Here is a 21609-nt window from a genome sequence, read left to right on the forward strand (position 1 = left end):
TATTTCCTTCTGATCAAAATTCTAAAATTTCAAAAGAATCTTAAAAATTATGAAGAATCCCTGTGAATGTATTAAGGTACATTAAATATGTAAGACATATTGCCAGTTATTTAAACTTTGGTGAAAAGTAAACCATGCTTGGCAATTAGCATCAGTACTAAAATGACAGAGGTCATCATAATACCAGTTATCCATGCTACTCTCCCTCTAACCTGCAAATGAGGAGAAGATAGATCAAGCCCCCAAATTGGTCCATGACTTACTCTGTCAAGTCCAGATGTCAAAAAAATATAGTACAATGATATATAGTCATATCAAGTTTTCTATAAGCACTTCGTTTAATTAACTGGAGGAACACATTTGTCTTTACCTGCTCTCTGATCTTATAAAGAGATAAAGTGTCCTTTCCCTGCAGTCATATCTGAAATCTGTAATATAAGGAGCCCTAAGCGAAACATATGTTGAAGAGGACAGGTGCAGACCATATAAGTTATTGGAGGAGATTACTTCTTCACATTCCTCACCACTAGCTCTACTTCTGTGCTTACGCTGCTCATGGTCACAGATGCCTTCATGTTTGTCCCTAGCTAGAAAAAACATTTTAATCAGTCACCAGAACAAAGTCTGTGCTAAAGGAAACACACTTAGGGGAGAATGCTCTCGATGTTATTTATTTTTTTTAGCTTTCTGAATATCTAAACCAGATGACTTTCTTGTTTTTCTGGGTAAAACAGCTGAAACTAGAAATTTCTTGCTAAAGAAAATTTAATTTGCGGTTTGATTGTCATGCTACTGTATTTCCGTGCAATGGTTAAAATATATTGCTGTCCCTTGTTAAATTTTCCTCAATTAAATTTTAGGGTAAATTCTTAGACGATAAACCAATTAGATCCTGTCTGTCACTGGAATGTAAACATATTATGAGCTGTACACTTCTCAGTGAACCACCACTGCATTTGAATTTCAGTTTTGTATACCAGGTAAAGTAGCCTCATGCAGCACTCAAAAGTAGCATGGAAGTACCATGACACTAACTTTAGCCCTCCTGAGGGATTAATATGAACGCTTAATGATATTTAGCTCGTTTATGTTTAACGATATGCTTTCCATGCATACATACATAAATATTAATTTTGGATTGAAAGATAATCATTCAACATGGTAACAATTAAACAGCTGTAACCTGACTCGTGTTAAGTAATGGAGCTGCAGGCAAGCTTCGTAAACAGATGGTCTTACCCACCCATACTTAATGTTAAAGACTTTTTAAAAAAGAGGTGTTGACAATTCTGAACAAGAAGGCATAGTTTTAATGCAAATTGGCCGATTTGCAATTTAGATTATGCAAAAACTAATTTAGTCTATAGAAAAGATTAAGCTGCATTGTAAAACTGAGATGTTACACAGCACATGGATATAGCAGGTTCCCCACCAACATAATTATTTACTAATTTCATTCAGCTAACAGAGTTTAATGGAAAAGCAGCTGGAAAAGTATTCATATTTATGGGCTTCCTATGACAGTTACTTAACATACTCATGGTACATGCCAGTTATATAAAAAAAATAATAGACTTTCTGAAATAATATCTGTTCCAATCTCACAAAACAACTACTCAGACACGAGAGGGTCACTGAACCCACTGCAAGCCAGGACAGAAAGGAAACAAAAACATACTTTAGCACAATCGTGTTATGAAAACTTAATTACAGAGCAAATTTTCATCCAGGCTATCACCTGGGCACCAGCTGTGCATGTATGGTCTTGAATCACATTGAGATGCAGGCTGAGCTACACAAAATAATATATGGACGTTCACCTTAGACCCACGAATGCCACTTCCAGACCAAATAAACAATTGACAGTAGTTTTCCATAGCTTTGCAGTAAACTGCTGATTTATGTTCTCATAGAGATACTGGAAATGTTAAAACTTTACATTAAAACATTTTATCAGGGCCTGTTGTGATAGGACAAGGAGTAATGGTTTTAAACTAAAAGAGAGTAGATTCAAACTAGATGTAAGGAAGAAGTTTTGTTTAATGAGGGTGGTGAAACACTAGAACAAGTTGCCCAGAGAGGCAGTGAAAGCCCTGTGCCTGAAAACATTCAAGACCAAGCTGGATGAGGCTCTGAGCAACCAAATCTAGCTGAAGATGTCCCTTCTTACTGTGCGGTCAGCAGGGTGGGGATGGTTCTGAAGATTCTTTTCAGTTCAAACTGTTCTATGATCCTATGATTTTACTATTACAGTTCTGAGGAGGAAAAGATAGTAAGCAATTTAGGTGCTTTAAATTGTTTCGCATTTGAAACATACAGCACCAGTGCTAAGTTTAAGATGCTAAACAATAGCACCATATCTTGAGTTTTGTTAATTATTATTAGATTCATTTAATCAAAATACTGTGCATGCACTTATCTGCTGATCGTGTTTGATATATTTATGTGTAAGCATGCATTCAGAGCAAAGGCAACAGCTCACAAGTGTGGCTGACATCAGGTGTGCTACTGAAGGTGGAGCTACCCTGTGCCAAAGACACACAATGGAACAGTGGATATCAGCAACACACATCAGATTTACTGCATTAGTCAGAACAATCTTACCCACCTTACTATACACATTGCTTCAAGCAAATAAAAAAACCCTTTGTTTAGTCTATTCTGTTCTCTCTCACAAATCAAAGTATATAAAATATATATGTATATTATTTCTCCGTTCCAGTCTTGTCAGACTCAGCCTTAGGGAAATGCTGATGTTTAACCCAGGTAAGCAGATGTCTAAATTTTTTTTCTGAACGAAAGAAAGCAAATCTTTGCAAATGCTTTTGTTTCTCAATGTCCTGAAGTATGGAAATAGAAAACTAACATCAAAAAAAGGTATCTGGGAGTTTAGAGCAATTTGAATTTCCTTTGGCTAAATTTCACTTGAATATTTTGAAGTATGTGTAAATATCAGCATAACTCAAGAAGCAATCTAGGGTTTAAAGGATATTAGAGAGGAATAAAACAAAGAAGTTCCTTGTTTTAATAAAGGAGATAGATTTGTTTTTTCCTTCATTCTACATTTTAACATGTCAACTTACAGCACAGGGTGGGCTACTGGGAAGTGAGACTGGACAGATAGCCAGCATTCAGAAATACATAAAAATCATTAGCTGAGGTGTGAAACATTTTTTAGCATTTTAAAAGGCTTTCATGCTTCACAAAAATACCATAAACTCAAATGAGTTACGGATTTAGATGATCCAGTACACATTCCAGTTGGCACCTCTGGGAGTAATGCATAGATATCTACCCTGTTTTGTACATCCAGCTAGAGATCTGGTGGGCTATTCCTTTCCCAAAGAAGCTGTAAATTTAGGCTCTTGCACTTCATGTGACTTCCAGTTAATAGCTGCCACAAAGAAATACATGTGCATTCCCAAAATACTTCACAGTACTGCAGCTAAATAGTTAATGACTTATACAAATAAGAAGGGTGCAAATATTTATTTTTAGACATATAAAGGGAAAGTAAGTGGGAGTCTTTCATACACATAACACAAATTATGTAAATATTCTGCTACCAAGTTGAGAGTTGTAAGTAGCATAAAATGGCTGGGCTACAAATGGAGGGTGACAATAAAAAAACTGGTTCACACAGAGAAACATTCTGAAGTTCCTTATGTTTGAAATCTACTACTTAGAAAGAGCTACTACCCACTCTAAGGCAGGTGAGAGAAAAGTAATTTGACTCTTCAACTGCCAAGTTGAGGAGGTAGCAATTTTTACCCCACCAAGTGCAAATACTCTTGAAAATGAGCAATAAAATGACCTGGCTTCTCTGTAACACTGGGCTCCTGAAGAAAACAGCTCTAAGAAAAATAAATATAACAGCAGGCTAGAGCCTGTACCTCGTTACTTGTCTTGGAGGCTGAAAGGGCAGGCTAGAGCTGCTGTCTTTGTTACTTGTCTTGGAGGCTGAAAGGGCAATATAAACAAATCAAACTATCTTTACAGCAGCAGCCACAAAGTAAACACCCATTTAAAGAATAAACAGGTGGGAAGACAGACCTGCTTGCCCAGTGCTGAGGAAAAACTTGTTTGTGCTTAATATGTTGGAAAACTTGTTCAAGAGCAGTTCATCCGCGTATTGCTGTCTTTGTTACTTGTCTTGGAGGCTGAAAGGGCAATATAAACAAATCAAACTATCTTTACAGCAGCAGCCACAAAGTAAACACCCATTTAAAGAATAAACAGGTGGGAAGACAGACCTGCTTGCCCAGTGCTGAGGAAAAACTTGTTTGTGCTTAATATGTTGGAAAACTTGTTCAAGAGCAGTTCATCCGCGTATAACTACAACCCTTGAAACGCTGCCAAGGTCAGTGAGACCAACAGCAGAGTGATCTGCTGAGTAATTGCTCCTTGGCAAGTTAAAGCAGTCAAGGGAAAGGCTTTATCCTACTTCTAAATATTTACTTTCTTTTACTGTTCATAAAGTAGTTCTCTTCCCACCTCTCTACTCCCTTTGTCAGCACGTTTTCTGGAAGCTGCTCAAAAACGTTAACCCTATCAATTCTCCATGGCATTCTGCAGAGACACCTTGATTCCTTCTCCCTCATGTCTGAGCAATCTCATTAGTAAATAACAATAAAGAAATCAATCACTATTGCTTAAAAACTAGTTCATGAATCAATCTTACTACTTTCACACATGACTCCCTTCTACAAAATAAAACATTGTCTCATTTTCCTGGTGCAATGATGTGCGTATCAGTTAATACAGCTGTAACAGGCCCTCATTTTCACTGTCCTCAAGGCTCCCACCACTGCTTCTTGTGGCCACCAAGCAGAGCACCACCACCTGCCTCTCAGTCAGGGCTGTAAACTACCCGGGAACACAGCCTGGGCTTTACTATTTTCTAGATACTCACGCCCCTGGGATGGCTTAGCTGTGCTAACATGTTCAAATTTAGATCCCTTCCAGAACTTCCAGAAAAGTTAAAATTCTCCAGCCTCTTTTTAGCTTGTAGTAAAAGCAAATCATGCTACATTCACATCTATCAGCTCCACTGCTGTTAGACTTACTGTCCAATCCTGCTGCTTCAGCTACATCACCTCTTTTAACCATCCCTCCTCCATCTCTCCAAACCTAAAATCATGGGATTTTTTTTTAATTATTGGAATTTTTGTGACTACTCAAATAATCTGTGATTTCCTCATCACTCAATGTAACACTTGCCTTTGTCTGACCTGTAGCTAGCTCTTTTGTTGCCTATTCAATGGAGCTTTAAGTGCTAAGCCATGATGATTCTCATACTTAGGAAATATGTCCCATAAATACTTCAGAGTCATGTTGTTACTCCTGTCACAGACTTTGATAAGCCCTGTGCAATGCTCCTCACTTACCTGAGTACAAACTAATCATCTCTTACATGTAGACCATTTCCAGTTCCTTTGCCTGTGTTTTCTACCTGTTGTCACTCAATAGTTTCTCTGTGTGGTTATGGCGAGATAAAAACTGTTTGGATAGGACCCTCCTCCTGTTACAGACCTGCAGTGTCTTGCACAAAGGGCAATTAGTGTGGAAGGGAATTTCTTAGCACAAAAGCTCCGTTTTTTCGTAGACCTCTTATTTGCATGCATAACTTCTCATGCTAGCTCACTGTCAAAGCCTGTGTACTGGAGAGGGGTATCCTGCTGTATACAGGATATACAGACTGTAAATTACTGAGTAGGAAAAGCTCCATTGATAAAGGCACAGTAATTTCCAAAGGTTTCCAGGCACTAGAACTAATGTGGTTACAGGAACACAGGAGCTGTAACAAGGATGGTTTCTTCTCAATCAGCTGTATTAAACTGCTGTTACATTATTAACATGTGAGAAATTCGATATAATTCTAAAATAGAACATTATGTTGACAAGAAGATAATTTTGGGCAGCTAGATCACATTTATTCCACAGTGGAAGCAACATTTTTGTGTAGGCAAGTCGCTGTTTTAGAGCTTCATCTCCTTAAGAAAAAAAAAAAGAAAGAAAAACAATAGGAAGCTTCATTTCCACAAGACATAAAGCTATCACATAAAAATAGAAATGTACAATCAAATAATATATTTACAGTTCAAAATAAAAGTAACCTCCAACTCAGCAAAAGGCAGTTAAAGAGAAGAGATTGAAAAGGAAATTCTTCCACCATCTTCTCATGGCAAACTAGGTATGAAGAACTGATGAGCCATTATATAACCATTTCCTTTCTTAAAATATCAACTTCTTTACACAGACTGACATGTGCAAATATTCTGTTTGAAGAAACATTCTTCAAAGTAATACACTTCTTATTCAGATGTGGCCAGCAGCACTGGCTGCTTGAATTTTGCAGTGAAGACAGGGTAAATAGCCAGCCTACCAATGGTACAGTGCTCTCCATTCCATCCCTGGCTACATTCACACTTCCCGTCTTTGCAGGTGCCGTGCTCTGCGCAGCGCGGGTGACAGGCTCTCTGGCTGCAGGCTGGGCCTGTCCAGCCTTCCTCGCACCGACACGTGCCCCCCATGCACACACCGTGTGTGCCACAGTCCACCGAACAGATTTCTGCATTTCAGAGAAGGGAGCAGGAGAAAAAGAGGCAGAGGGGAGACAGAGGGTATACATTAATTAGCAGTGCTACATTTTAATTCAACTTGTGAAGAATAAGAAAGGCAAAATGTTTGAAAATTAAATCAAAGGAATTTACTGTGAAAGACATTTTCAGAGAGGACCCAACAGAATAGAGTACAGAGTTTTATCTCTTTCCTATCTCTTTGCTCACTTGGTTATCCAGCAGGATTTAGTAGTGCTAAGCATCCAAAACTTTTGTTAGCTCAGGGTACCTTTCAGATCACATATGTCTTAAGAATAACCTTTTCTAGTTTAGATTCTATGGCACTTAGACCTACCAGAACTTACACTGTACTCCTAGTCACTAAGTGTAACATATACCTAGAACATTGTGTTGTGAGTGAAAATCTAATATGATGAAATTCATTTTAACAAGGTTTCCCCTCTATACCCTTCTCCCCGTTTTCTTTCAAAGTAAAAATGTGCCATTTCTGACACATTTTTTCATTATAAAGAATCAGCCTTAGTGAGACAAATTAGTACTATGCTGACACACTGACACATCTGTTAAATATAAAAGATGATTCTCTTTTACTTGCAGTAAATTTGTATTAGTGACAGCTATGAACAGTCTGGTTTAAATAACAGTTTGTTAAAAAATAAATCAACATACAGCAATTTAACTTGTCATTTACATACAGTAACAGGATATCGTATCTGATAGAATAATTGAAAAATGTGTTAACAACCAAAGGTAGTCAGAGGCCAAACAATGCATATTAAGTCTCAGCTAATAGAAGAAGATAATTTAGACTTCCAGATTTTGCATTTACAGTTTTGGTTTATTTAGTTAGACTCTAGCAACCTTGACTTCTGCTAAGCAGAACACAGAAAAACAAGAGGAGATACAATACAGCCTGAGGGACTTCTGTAGTTCCTTGGCATGCAGCTGGCTGTGGCCACGTACTGGTTCACAGAAGTGCTGTACTTAGTTATTGTTTTCTTGTAAAAGACAACAAGTTGTTTATCAATAAAAGATCAAAATTATTTTTAACAGAAAAAGAAACTTGCATTCAGTGCAAGAAAGGTTTCCAGTTTCCTGCTCATCAGTGTTTTTCTTCCCCACTGTCTCAAAGTGCTGTGGAACATTAAACACAGTATCAAGGGGCTGTGACATTTCCTGTAAGAAACAGCCCAAAACATTTATGGAGGTTTTTGGAAGTAAGTTTTTGATTAAGATATGCAAGATGGTTTGATTAACTTTAGAGTCACAGAACGTCAATGCAGAGCCTAGAAAGAAAGGTTTATTTCTCTTCAATCTAATCAATTTTTCATTAGGGTGAAGGTGTTTATCAGCTTTTAGCACACTAGCTTTGAGCAAGGTGCGTCAATCTTTGTAATGAATTTATTAATTAGAGTTAATTTAATTGAAGTGGAATTGAAGGGCTAATTAATGGACAAACTGCTGATGAAGATAGAGGAAAGCTCTGCTGATTTCAAACCTATAAAACCGTCTGATGGAAAGAACTCATTCTGTTCTTCATCTAGGAGCTTAACATGTTTATGGGTAAGATTTACTTTTTTAGTATACTACTCTGAAGGTCATTTTGCACAGATTCAGAGAATAATCTGTACATGTTTTTACAAAGCTCTTTTGTGTGTCTGACACTCTTGAAATATTTGAGATCAGAAACATTTTATGTTATTTTAATGACAAATCATTCCTTGAAATATAAGTAAAAGATGGAGCATAGCATGTAATAAAAAAAAAAAGCATAGAGGACACTGTGTCAATAAACAGGGGACTGTGTTTTCCTGAGAACCAGAAAGGGTCTCTCACAAATAGCCATTTTGAGTGCTGGAAATGCTAAAAGAAAATTTTTTTCTTCCTAACAAATTTCATAGAAGGCAACATTTTCTTCTCTCTGTCGCTTTTTCTTGAATGTTTGGAACTCTGTCCTATCACTCTTGTATGCATAAACCATTATGGAGTATCACAGATCCTGGTCAGGAAGTACATTTGTTTTAAAAAGATGGTTTCTCATGAAAAAGTTATATTTATTCATAAGCTGGCATAAACCCAGCTAGCCCATGTGTTCAGTTTTCATTAACAAAATGTCTGAGTTCTTAGCTGAACTGGCTTAGACAAATATATGTCTCACAGTTAGACGTGATTTTTTTTTTGATATGTGGCTACCAAACAATATTCTAAAAACTCATATTTGTCAAAAGGCTGCTGCCATACTTATAAATATTTAGATCATGCTCTCTGTGATGGTGCCTCTAGTTTTCTCCTTGTTTCTAAGCTCAGACTATGGTTTTAATAAGCTCAGTTTCAGATTTCAAGAAAACCCTCTGCTTCTTCACTTCTACCAACTCCTTCCACCCTGGCAGCCTGCACCCTGCCTTGAAAGCTGTTTAAGATTCATCCTTGCATTCCCTTTCCCTTCAAACTCGAACACTGTCTGTTTTTCAAGAAAAATACCTCCAATTAGCTGGAGAGATTTTTAAAATGTGACTGTCTCTGCTTTCACTAGTGTAGTTTTAAGTTTCTACATAGATGTATCCATATAGCATGCACAGAACATTCTGAACTTGCATGTGAAGTACCTAAAGTTAGCAGATGAAGGCAGCTAAAAGATACAAACAAATACATTGATTTTCAAATCCTTCAAACTCATCAATTATTTTGAACCATTGAATCAATTCACAGTTCATGCTGAAGTCAACTAAAAGACATCCATCAGCTCAGCAGGTCAGGTCCCAAGACAGTAACGTCATTAAAATGTTGCTATTCAAGACATCAACATTTTACCAAACGCCAGTGCATTACCATTGGAGCAATCTGGACCTGTCCAGTTGGGGTCACAGGTGCAGGAACCACTCTCTTGAAGGTAGGTGCCATGACCAGAGCACTGGTCAGAGCACATTGTCTTCAGGATTTCACAGTTGTTGCCACCCCAGCCTGGGTTGCAGTGGCACTCGCCGTGGATGCATACGCCGTGGCTGGAGCAGGCTGGGTCCAAGCAATCCGCTGCAGGGAGATGAGGAAGGTCAGCTTAAACCTGCCATTCCCAACAGTAATCAACCTCTAGATGCCCATGGCACTTCTGGGCTTAATTCACAGTTTAAGACCATATGAAATAGACAGCATGGGATTTGTCTTAAAAGTAAACATTAGTAGGTTGAAGCTGAGAAGTTTACCTTTTTCATTGCAATGAGTGAGGAAAAGACAAGAGTGGAGCAAGGTATCTTGGTGCCAGTCTACCTCCTCTGGCTACAAGTGAAATCACTCTTCATCATCGCTACTTGCATAGCAGCAAATTTTCTTGCACAAACACTTCGCTTCCACATCACTTTCTGATATTGTGAAATTCGTGTGTGCACATAACTGATATCAAGACAATTACAGGCTACCACTGAGTTAATGGAGACTCTTTAAAGGTTTGCTGATTTTTCTGAATTACAAGAAGATTGGCTTTGTGTCTTGGGCAACTGATCTTGTTTCTGCCTAATCATAGTGTAACAAGTGTTGGATTCCTTGCAGCCCTCAGTATCAACTGACCCAACCCACCACTATACCATCCTGACAGCTATACAGGACTCTCGACTTGTTTCAGAAATGAATGAGTTGCATACTGTCTATCTGTCTTAATTCACTTTAATGTGCTTTAGATGACGAGATTTAATTTAGCAATTTGACTCAATAAAATGTTACACTTGTAGGGTCAATGGTCTGAAAATTTAATTCCAGAGACTTAATTGCATTACTTTGTACATGGAGATCAATAAAATCAATTTGATTGAGGAAGGAAATGGCACCTTTTTACTCCCTAAAAAAATAGAATGGAAAATGAACCCCATTTTGCAGCACACTAGAACGAATATTATTATGCACATCTCTGGAATACAAAAACGATGCATTGTTTTTCACTCTGATGCATTTGAATCAGCACTTACCACAATGTGGTCAGTGGAAAAGATGACTAACAAATGCAATACATTCATGATTTATTCTGTACTACAAAAATTCCGTAAGTATTCCTACATCTATTTTTTGTGTGCATTCTTCTCAGCTGAATGCAGGCAGAAAAAAAAATTACATACCCTGGCAAGCAAAAAGATAACACACGTTATCAAGAATTTTTCCACTGATTACTTCAGAGTATAATTCTGTAGAATGCACTGATACTAGTGATTCCCAAACTTGATTAGTACTTGATTTTGAAGAAATACCATTAGTGCATAAGATCTACACCTAGAAAAATTGATAGAGCTGGATTTGGCAGCTGTAAATCTAACCAACAACAGCAGGTGCTGGTGTAAATATTTACTCATTACCTTCTTCACAGTTTTCTCCTTTGTACCCAGAGTTGCAGGCACAAGAGCCCATGATGCAAATGCCGCGGCCCCCACACTGGGGATCAATGCACTGACTTGTAGGCACATCACACTCAGTGCCCTTCCAGCCGCTGTAACACAGGCAGCGTCCTTTGGAGTACTGTCCATTGCCACTGCACAGCACTGGGCAGGCTGCTGTAAAACAAAACAAGGTAGAAAAATTAAAACCAGGATTTTCACCAAAGCTTTATAAAGAACATCTAAGAAGCTGCTTTTCTTATGTATTTGTCTTCATGCTCATTTAAACTGACTTGAGAAAAGTATTGGGTTGATTTACCTCTTGAACAATCGGGGCCCAGAAACCCAGGGAAACAATGGCAGGATCCAGAAACACATTCACCGTTACCATGGCAATTTCGGGGGCATTCCACCACAGACTCTAAAGGAAAAACGAGGAGGATAATTCACAGATGCCCAGTTCATGAAGTACCTATCATTTGAACCACTACTAACTGACAGCATGCCCTCACTCCAAGTGTTTACATGTGGTTTGTTTGAAGAGCATGAATTGTTGTGATTTTCTATTGCTGATGTATGCTCCAGTATCTTAGGACTTTATATTCCAACAAAAAGGCTAAAATTACAATGGTAAAACTATATGAGCTTCATACTGAAAATCCAGCCCTTTAACAAGTCCAGCCATTTAACAAACACTTCAAAACAGTGTTCTCATTTCAAGCACCATTTTACAAGAAAGCACACCCCTTTTGCCTTATACCAAGAAATTAAAATACATATTCTGTTGTATTCCAAGCAGCAGCAGAAACACCATGAATGGAAAACCTATGAAAAAAAGGTCAGATCATTTAACTATGAAAACCTATATATGTATTCCTAAAAAAACTGACCTGAAGCTAGCGTTTGGTAAGAGCTTTAAGATTATGCTTACCTATAATTATGGTGTTAAAAGACACCTGCTCTGGATTTTTCCCATCATTATAAAAGGCCAGGTGCCAGATTCCAGAATCCAAATATTGGATAAAACCTGCCTCGTGGAGACTGACAGACCTCGCCTGCCGCCCTGCTCGCTCCGACTCCAGCAGGTTGCGTTGCTCCCTTGCGATCAGCCGGCTGCCATCCAGGAGCTCCACAAAGTCATACTGCAAGGAGAAACAAGCTTGACAAGTCACAGGACGACCCTTAGTACTGTCAGCTACCCCAAAACACCCTGAAAACATGCTTGTATTTTGACCATGATTTTCCTTTTGGGGCAGGGAAGCAGGAGCCCTTGCTTACTTCTTTGCCTCTTGCTAAACCTTCAAACAAAATTACCAACTAGTTCTCATGTTTATTAGAGTGGCCTTTCCAGTGACAAGTGGCCAATGAATCTATTACATATATTGGGGGAAGAAAACATCAGTTGAAATGAGTCTGCAGTCATGACTGCCACCTGAATTAGTTTCAGATGAAGGATTAAACTCAATCCCCCTTTTGAACAGTCTGGAGTTCTGGAGGAAGGAGAGCAAGAGCTTTACTTCCCATCACAGAAGCTCGAAAGAGGAGATGGAAAGTGGAAAATATTGCAACTGTTGAAAAGTACAAGCTGACTAAAAACATGGTACCTTAAGTCAAAGGACAGCACATACTCCGTTTTTAACAACCATCAGTGGGGCTTGGAAAAATGTAGCAGCCTTTCAGCTGATACAGCAAGCAAACTTGCAACACAAGGTTTTATGCATGTTAATCTTAGCTAGGGCTAATGGCACTTGGAGGGCTAAAACTGCTCTCGACCCTATGCTGATATATACTATCTGGGAGTCTGTTCTCATGTCTTGAAAGTTGTCTTCTGCATGTTTAGCATGTAAAGATCAGTATTTATAGAGCATAATTAAATAGGTAGGAAAATCAAAGATGACTCTTGCTTGTGGTGGAGTGCCTCTGCTTTTCCTGAAAAGACTGTTTGCAGTTTCACTTTTACTGTGACACATGTTTATTGTATGAAGCGAACTGTAACACATAAATCTTCAATCTTCCCACACGTTGGAGATCTCTCTGAAATTGGATTGCATCCAGGGCCTATTAAAGTAAAGGCCAGCATGTGAAACCTCTGATTCACCTGAGCTGGGATAAGAGCAGTTCCCAGGACCAGAGAATCTGTGATTTTACACCCTGACTTGTGACCTTCAGAAACTGCTCCTGGGACAAAAGAAAATATGATAGCCTTTGTCCTGGAACAAGGCTTTAAGTACTTATGTTCTCTTCTTGAAATTACAGGCCAAAATTCACTGCTATTGTAAGACTGTTGCTCCCCAGTAATCAGAATTATCTTCCCACCAGCCAGGATGTGAAGGAAATGCATAGTTAATACGCTTCTCTCAACACCTGAGACAATTTCCCAGCTATGTCTGAACCAGCAGAATAGAACATAATGTAATTAGGATGCACAGAAGCCAGTACCTTGGTAGCTGTCACTTTGTACGTGCTGCACCACATGAAAATGAATGCGAGCGTTTTTGGGAGAGCACCAATTATTCAAAACCATTCAACATTCTTATTTGTCATGGAATTAAATATTTATCTTATTTTGTAAGAGAGAGAAAAACAATTTTAGTTTTTTTTAAACTCCTACCTGACTCAAGAACAATTTTCTCTGGTGGTTTTCATTAATATTTTAAAAAAGAGAAAGGTCAGGGAGCTCTGAGTTTTAACAAGTAATTTTCAGACATAAGAGCAATTCTGTAATTCATATACAGCAGCAGATCACTTTTATAGAAGAACAATTTCAGATTAAAACTGTATTTTTGATACAGGAACAGATGATTACACAAATCGACCGCTAATGGCTGTCAAACATGGTACAATTAATGATTTTGTATTTGTAATGTAATAAGGACATGTGCTGTTATCAGAACACTATTTTAGACTACATTTTAAAAGCCATGTAGAAGGGAATTTACTGTTCATTCTGTCCCCCAGCAAAAAACAATAATTGCTCTTAACCCTTTTAAAGGCTCTTTCTCTATACTCAGGCCATAGCAATGAAAACAGACTGGAAAAACAATTATCATCATAAGCAAAACCATACCAATTTTATTTTCCTTCTATGAGGATAAATTAATTACCTTTATATTGAGACTAAATGTGCTGATTTGCCCTGCCATTCCATACAGTTTTTCTTTAAACCAAAGTCCCTTTTTTTATTCTTAAAGTCTCTTTAAATAAACATATTGATTCTCTGGCTGCAATGGAACTGACATTTTTAGAAAGTGTCACAAAGACTTTCAGGCTTGCATTGATTGGGTTTTGAATGGACAGCCACCGTCAATTATTCCTGGTTGATTTATTTATGATTCCCCAGAAAGAGAGAACTATGCATCTCAGATCAGTCTGTGACACACACATAGTTGCTGTGCTTGAGACTAATTTTGGTACCTAAAGAGAATACAGCAAACATAGGCAGGCAAACAAAAATTCTGTCCTGATTACAATACATCAAATCATTTTCTACGTGCTGTATCCCTATTATTTTTGGTTATGGGACAAAACAAGAGTTAAATTTGCTGCATTCTGTTATTATTTAGCAAGAAAATGCTAAGCAACTGATAGGAATGATTTATATACAATTCATCCTGTTCCAAGACAAGGATATAAACTTTGACTTCTTGAGATACGATTCAACATCTTTGTTGGTGACATGGACAATGGGATCCAGTGCACCCTCAGCAAGTTCACTGACAACACCAAGCTGTGTGGGGCACTCAACTCACTGGAGGGAAGGGATGCCATCCAGAGGGACCCTGACAGGCTGGAGGGGTGGGCTGATGCCTATTTCATGAAGCTCAACAAAGCAAAGTGCAGGGACCTACACCTGGGTCACAGCAATCCCAGACACATCTATAGGCTGGGTGGAGAAGTCATTGAGAGAGCAGCACTTCAGAGAAGGACCTGGGGGTGATGGTTGACGGAAAACTCAATATGAGCCGGCAGTGTGCACTCGCAGTCCAGAAAGCCAACCAAATCCTGGACTGCATCAAAAGCAGTGTTGTCAGCAAGTCGAAGGAGGTGATTCTGCCCCTCTACTCTGCTCTTGGGAGACTCCACCTGGAGTACTGTGTGCAGTTCTGCTGTCCCCAACATAAGAAGAACATGGAACAAGCTAGAGCAAGTCCAGAGGAGGCCACAAAGCTGGTAAGAGGACTGGAGCACCTTCCCTATGAGGACAGGCTGAGAGCTTTGGGGCTGTTCAGCCTGAAGAAGGAAAGGTTGCATGCAGACCTCACAGCAACATTCCAGTATCTGAATGGCCTACAGGGAAGCTGGAGAGGGACTCTGTTAGGAACTGCAGTGGTAGGATAAGAAGTAACAGGTATACATCGAAAGAGGGGAATTTAGAACAGATATTAGGAAGAAGTTTTTTGATTTGAGGGTGGTGAGACACTGGAACAGGTTGCCCAGGAAGGTTGTGGCTGCTTCAACCCTGGCAGTGTTCAAAGTCAGGCTGGATGGAGCCTTGAGCAGCCTGGTCTAATGGGAGGTGTCCCTGCCCATGGCAGGGGGTGTTGGGACTAGATGATCTCTGAGGTTCATTCCAATCCCTTAGCATTCTATGATACTATGACAGTATGATATCTCTCGCAAGCTCATTTCTATCATATTCTATTGTGTCCCTTGCACTGGTAGAATAATTGGCATCAGAGGTTGTACAGTTATGGACAGATATTAGCTTCAGTTTCCTCTTACTGTCTGGTTTTAACTAGGTACAAAAAAAGGTGGATAAACAGGCAAAGGGTACAGGAGAGAAGAGCAGAACAAGGTGGCAAATGTAATAGGCAAGTTTTGCATTAAAGTCAAAGGTGATATGGAGAGAAGGCAGACATTGGTACAAAACCTGAAGCTGTAAGGAGGGAGATAAAGAAGATGGTGGTGTGTGGTATCACAGGCATAGGAGCATATTGGAGGGGAACAGGTGGTAAGGCAACTGCAAATGCTGGCAAAGTGCAGGTAGTAATGAGTTCTCTATTATTTAACATAAGATCTGAAAATTCAAGTACTGACGTTTGAGAAACAAGTGGCAGTTGCTCATTTGCATAAATTTTGTTATTAGCACTTGTCACTCTGTGACTAGGAGACAAGGGCAGATAGCATTCAGAGACATAGACATGAAGTGATATATATGGGCAAGATCCTACTTTTCAAAGTCCTCATGAAACAACCCTAGCTTTACACATCCAGAGATGGGCTCTGAGCCAACTTTCATCATTTTAGGGTGAGATCTTGGAGCTATGGTAGACAGATTTATGGAAATATCAGTTCTATGATTATAACAAAAAAAAGCAGACATCATTAAGGCATTGTATGAAACCATCACAGTTAAACACGTGTTATGTTCTGTGCTGTTCTGGTTTCCACACCTCAAAAAGACTGCATTAAAACTGGAGACCATTCAGAAAAGGACAAGGATGACCAAAACACTGAAGCAACTTTCATAAAAAGTGTAACAAAACAGACCAGGAAAAAAAACCCAATTCATTGAGGCCATTAGAGATCTATAAATCAAGGGTGCTATGGAGAAGAAATATGTGAGAAACTCTTCCCTGTCTCTTCCAAAACACTACCAACAGGTTGTCAAACAAAAACTACTGTGAGGCTGTCTCAAAACACACTGAGGAGTATAGTGTGAGATGTCTAGTTAAGTCATGAAACTTTGCTGCAGATGTCACAGATGCCAAAAGCTTCCATAGGTGCAAGTTCACAGGAAAAAAAGAATCCATGAAAGGCTGCAAAAGACGAAGCTGGCATCTTTGACTCAGCAAGTCCTTCAGCCTTAAAACACCGGAGGCCAAAAACATATTGTGGGAAGAATAACTACAGTACTGTCATGCTGCTATATTCATCTCTACATACCTCCTCAAGGCCACCACCACAGAGAGAACACTGGGCTAGATGGGTCTTTGATCAGACTCAGCACAGACATTCATGTGTTTTTCTACTATGTTCCTATGACACTGGGAACCATATGAACAAGCTGCTTTGTCTGGTGGAAGGACGCAGAGAAGCCCAACATGAGCTGTTAGTCTGCCCCTGCTAGCTATGCCTGGTTTGCAATTAGGAACTTTTGTCAGTACAAGTTATAAGGGTTAGGGGAAATAAGACAGCAATAAGTGGATTTATGCTTGCAATCTCCTCAGTGTTCTATTTCATTAGATGTCTTTTTGCCTAAATACATTATTTTGTTTACATAAGCTACTTTGGTAAAATACATATTTTACCAGTAGAAGTTGTGTCTTCATCAAAGTCTTGTGTTAGGACTTTTGTAAAGAAAGACCTAAACTGCTGAGAGATATTTTACTCTGTTTTTTTTGCCACACGTGAAGGAGCACGGTCACCAAAAAAATCCCAATGGTTCACTGAAACTGAATTTTTAGGAGATTACATACACACTTTATCTCAGGCACTTAAACTGGACATCACTGGGTTCGAGGCCATACAAACATTCTGATAAACCTGCACCCCTGGGTCTCTTCAGCAGCCGTAGAAGTTCACTAGGGCACTGATAAGTAAGCATGCCTAATTTTTCAAGATATCAAGTGTCGGTCAATGCTTTGTAAAAGATACTGTAATTATATACAAGGCAAAAATAGAACAAGAGAGCTCGACCTATATCCTGGGAACAATATATCCAAAATGTTGCAGAAACTACAGAAGACACACTAACGGGATTCATATATGATTCTCTCTGTTGTATCATACTTAAACACTAATAAGCACTTGGGAAGTAGGAATCCAAAGGGTAAGGAGTCTGTGTAACACAGACAATGGGAAACAGAGTTAGAAATCTCCCTTTCCCTGTTTTTGGATAAAGGACACCCCTATTTCAACCTTTTGCCAGGATAAGGAATCAAGTAAGGATGACTTTTTAATAGACATATCTACTTGTATAACTTCTCATGTAAATGCACAGTCCAGGATCAGCTTCTTCAGTTTTATTCAATCTTGCCACACATGCATTCCCCAAACTCCTGTTATTATTGTTATCACTGAGATGGCATTTGTATTCCAAACCCCTATTTCCAATGGCTGATAACTTTCTGAATCAATTTTCTTTGCACTAGAGTTTCTCGTGCTTGTTGTCAGCCTGAGGGTGGGTGTTCATATGTGAAGGTCTGAAAAAAATCCATTTAATCATTTTTATGAGGATCAAATTTTTATGTAAACTTAAGTACACTTTCTGTATCCAGTAAAGTGTTTGTAATTTAATGGAAACTAAATAAAAAAATTAAGTTACTGCAACATTCTGTGATTTTAGCTGCATGAAACTCTTTGCTGACCCTTTGTCTGTGGTTTGTGACTGTTAAATAGGTGATATAGTTAGATATATTTCTATGTTCTACATCTTTTTAAAGTTATATCTGAAGAAAAAAAACCCCAAATATATTTAAATAGTGCAGCAGCATGAAAATCGAAATTAAAAAAATATGGGATTGAAATAAAGTATATGAATTTTGCAGTTATGGATTTGCTGTTGCAACTGTGTATCAGGCATAATCAGTCAAGCTTTGATCCAGTTATACCATTAGGTTGCTATACTTAGATTTGTGTCCAGGGCAAATCCATACACTTAAAATAAAAATCAGTAAGATTTGCATAATTCTCCAAATGGGGTAGAAGAGCATGAACTCAAGTATCTTTTCAGGTGGAAAAGTGGTTGAGAGCCAGCACTTGGAGAAATACTGCACTGAAAGAAATCTAAGCTTGGAGGGTCTTAAATCTTAAAAAATAAAATCTGAACAGAATTGATTCTAAAATAACATCTCAGGCAATGATTCTCCCTTTCTCCTGCCAATCCAGAAAAGTGTTCATTCTTTTATATCTTTTTTTTCGTTTATATATTTATTTAGTGACACACCAAGCCGTAAATGCTGTAGCATTTGCTTATCTTCTTGTTTGGAAATTTGGCTGATGTGCTGCTGGCCAGGCACTCTCAACCACAAGTGTGGCCATAATATGCTATTTGCTTCAGTTTGCTTTGGTTTTAAAAGATATGTCTTTGTACCACAGAGGAAAAAAAATACCTATAAATTCTGCATGAAACAACTCCATATCTGAAACATCATCATTGATTACACATTAGAACAGCTCATAAATAAGAACACCCTCCACCCCTGCTTTAGATCCCAACACTTAAGAGTATTACAAGCGTTCTGGACATAACACGAGATCAATAACGTATAAAAAGTAAAAATGAAAATCAGCAAAATGCAGAAGGATGTAGTCCTAAGAGAGAAAAAAACTGCAAAAGATACAAGCTCACAGTTTTCAATAACATGTCCTACTTTTAATGCAAGCAGTTCTCACCTGTGTGTGCGAAGGTGGTAAACCTTTTCGGCCATATACTCCAATCAATGCGTCTTTCTGAAGGGATATATTGAATTTTAGAAATTGTGGCTGATCAATGAAGAGTTGTGATCTCCAAAAAATCCCAGGGGGAATTTCTTGTATCGCTCTTCGGCCTATATCAAGTTCTCCAGAATCTATAGTGTTGTTTTCTTGTGCAAATCCTCCTAATTTTCCTGATGGGTTAGAATAATGAGAGATCAAAAATTAGTGTTCCTTTCAGGCTTTTAATCATTCTTCACATAAGCTTTTAAATACTGAGAATCACCTCATAAAAAATGTTACCTGATAATCTTTGTGAATATAAAATCCCAGGAATTCACTGGTTTGGAAATAAAAAGGCAAAGATACCACAAATACCTATCATTTAAAAATGCTGCAACTTCCCTAAGCACAAGCATTACAGAAATGGTTTAGGAGCTACATTAAATTATTCTTTTTCCTTCCCCCCAAGTATTTTAACAGGGGTTTTCCAGAATAAAGTCTGTCACTGAAAAACAAAATATTGGGAAATGCAGCATATAGATTTTGAGAATGACATAAACATAAGCAGTCAAGAGAACTAACATACAGTCTTTCCTACATTAAATATCAGAGCATTTATACAATACTAACAATGTCTATAGCTCTGGTTTTCTAATTTTTGGTTTTGTGGTCCCCCTTCAAAAGGCAATGTTCCTTGCTTCATTGTGCCTATGTCCTCATGCCTTCACTCCCCGTAACGCCTAGACCTTCTGCACTCCCTAGCCTTAGTCCCAAGCTTGTTATTACCTCCTTATCCACATCCTTATCCTTATGGCCTGCAAGGCTCTGTGCCATGCTGGTAAAGCACTGTTAAAAAAATTAAAGGGGTAAACCTATTCCAGCTCAAGTTCATGATTCTAGCAAGGCATGGGGCTGGATGCTATGGACAGCACAGGTCTGTGATAGCTCTGGGATCTTCTGTTGCCCTTTGAAGTAGCACACAGACATGCACTAAGTTTGGCTAAGATTACAAACCTTTCTCAAAGATGACCAGCAAACAAATTGTGGTTTTAGTTGTGGTAGTGTCTTCTACGTGACAGATTTGTAGGAAACAGAATTATTACAAATGATGCACTAAAAGAGTGGTTTGCACAAACTGTCACCACGCAGATTTAAAATGTGGGAGGGTTTAGATGAGTTTGCATCAAGTCTGTGTGAGGCCAAAGACTCAGGTCTGATGTTCAGGCACTAACTGGGAGCTGGGCAGCTGGGCAGAGGCAGTCTTGGAAGCTGGTGCCAGGGTCAAAGCCTACTTCAATCCGAAGGAATCGGTGCTGCCAAATATAGACTAAGATGTAAGTAAGAACTTGCCTACCAACATATGTCAACTCTGGAGTAAGCAAGTAATGCCGCATTGAAGCAGCTGCACATCAAGGTGAAGCTTGCATGAAGCAATACACAGAAAAATGGGACTGTCATTATAGTCTTAGAGTTTGCTGTGTTTTTACCAGTTTATACCTTTTTTCTTCAGCAGCTAGTCTACATAAAGATTTAGCTAAACCCACCTGAATGTGATAAGCATGTTCATGTGATGCTGACTTGTTTGCGTACAAGTGTTCTGAAGAACTGACAATGCTGCCCTGTCTCTTATGCACACATTCTACATTATTCATCATTTGATGGAACAAACTGACACAACCTTTTTGCAAACATTTAGACTGTAAAAAAAATAGATTAAAAACTGAAATGCCAGGTGAGGTCACAGATTGATCCTCGCCACTTTTTGTGCATCCAAGATGAACTGAAACTGCTGTTGAATTAAACAGGTACAGCAGCACTGCTAAGAGGCCTTGAGTGGGGGCTTGTATCATCCTCAGAGCTGTGTCACAACAGTGTGGCAGTCACTGAAAATGTGTCACAGGATTATCACATTGATCAGAGTTCTGCTGAGAAGAGACTGAAATATCTGATCTTGGAGAAACCGTATTTTTTTACACTTTTCAGGATGAATCTGATGCTGTTCTAACTTTGGACTTAACCTTTCATAATATTCCTATGCTATTGTAGAAGATGGATCTGTATTCACTTTTTTTTTGGCTTATTTAAGCATTTGTTTTTTACCTCTTCCTTCAAATTTAAGCATGTTGTGTTGTATAAATTCACACACTGATGACTGGTAATCACTAAACAATAAACACTTGTTTGCAGTATTGATCTGCAGCTTCCCCTATTTCTACTTTGGAGATGAAAAACAACTACCCTGTACTACTGAAAAGATGAACTAGACAGCTTGAGCAGGTGGCATTTATCAAACATTTTGACCAAATTGCCAG

At 38.6% G+C, this 21609-nt stretch overlaps 1 protein-coding gene across 1 annotated transcript in view; it reads right to left on the bottom strand.

Moving 5' to 3' along the window:
- The window catches only part of TENM3 (teneurin transmembrane protein 3), a gene marked incomplete at both ends in the record, with an annotated part of 157040 nt that overhangs the window by 55771 nt on the left and 79660 nt on the right, over window positions 1–21609 (bottom strand). Inside the window, 6 exons of the mRNA XM_009080076.1 lie at window positions 6386–6571; window positions 9411–9611; window positions 10919–11113; window positions 11256–11357; window positions 11868–12078; window positions 19274–19488. Coding sequence (XP_009078324.1) covers window positions 6386–6571; window positions 9411–9611; window positions 10919–11113; window positions 11256–11357; window positions 11868–12078; window positions 19274–19488 — 1110 coding nt within the window. The remainder of the gene's footprint in view (window positions 1–6385; window positions 6572–9410; window positions 9612–10918; window positions 11114–11255; window positions 11358–11867; window positions 12079–19273; window positions 19489–21609) is intronic.

The sequence above is a fragment of the Acanthisitta chloris genome, unplaced genomic scaffold (assembly GCF_000695815.1).
Source record: "Acanthisitta chloris isolate BGI_N310 unplaced genomic scaffold, ASM69581v1 scaffold5478, whole genome shotgun sequence".
Classification (NCBI taxonomy): Eukaryota; Metazoa; Chordata; class Aves; order Passeriformes; family Acanthisittidae; genus Acanthisitta; species Acanthisitta chloris.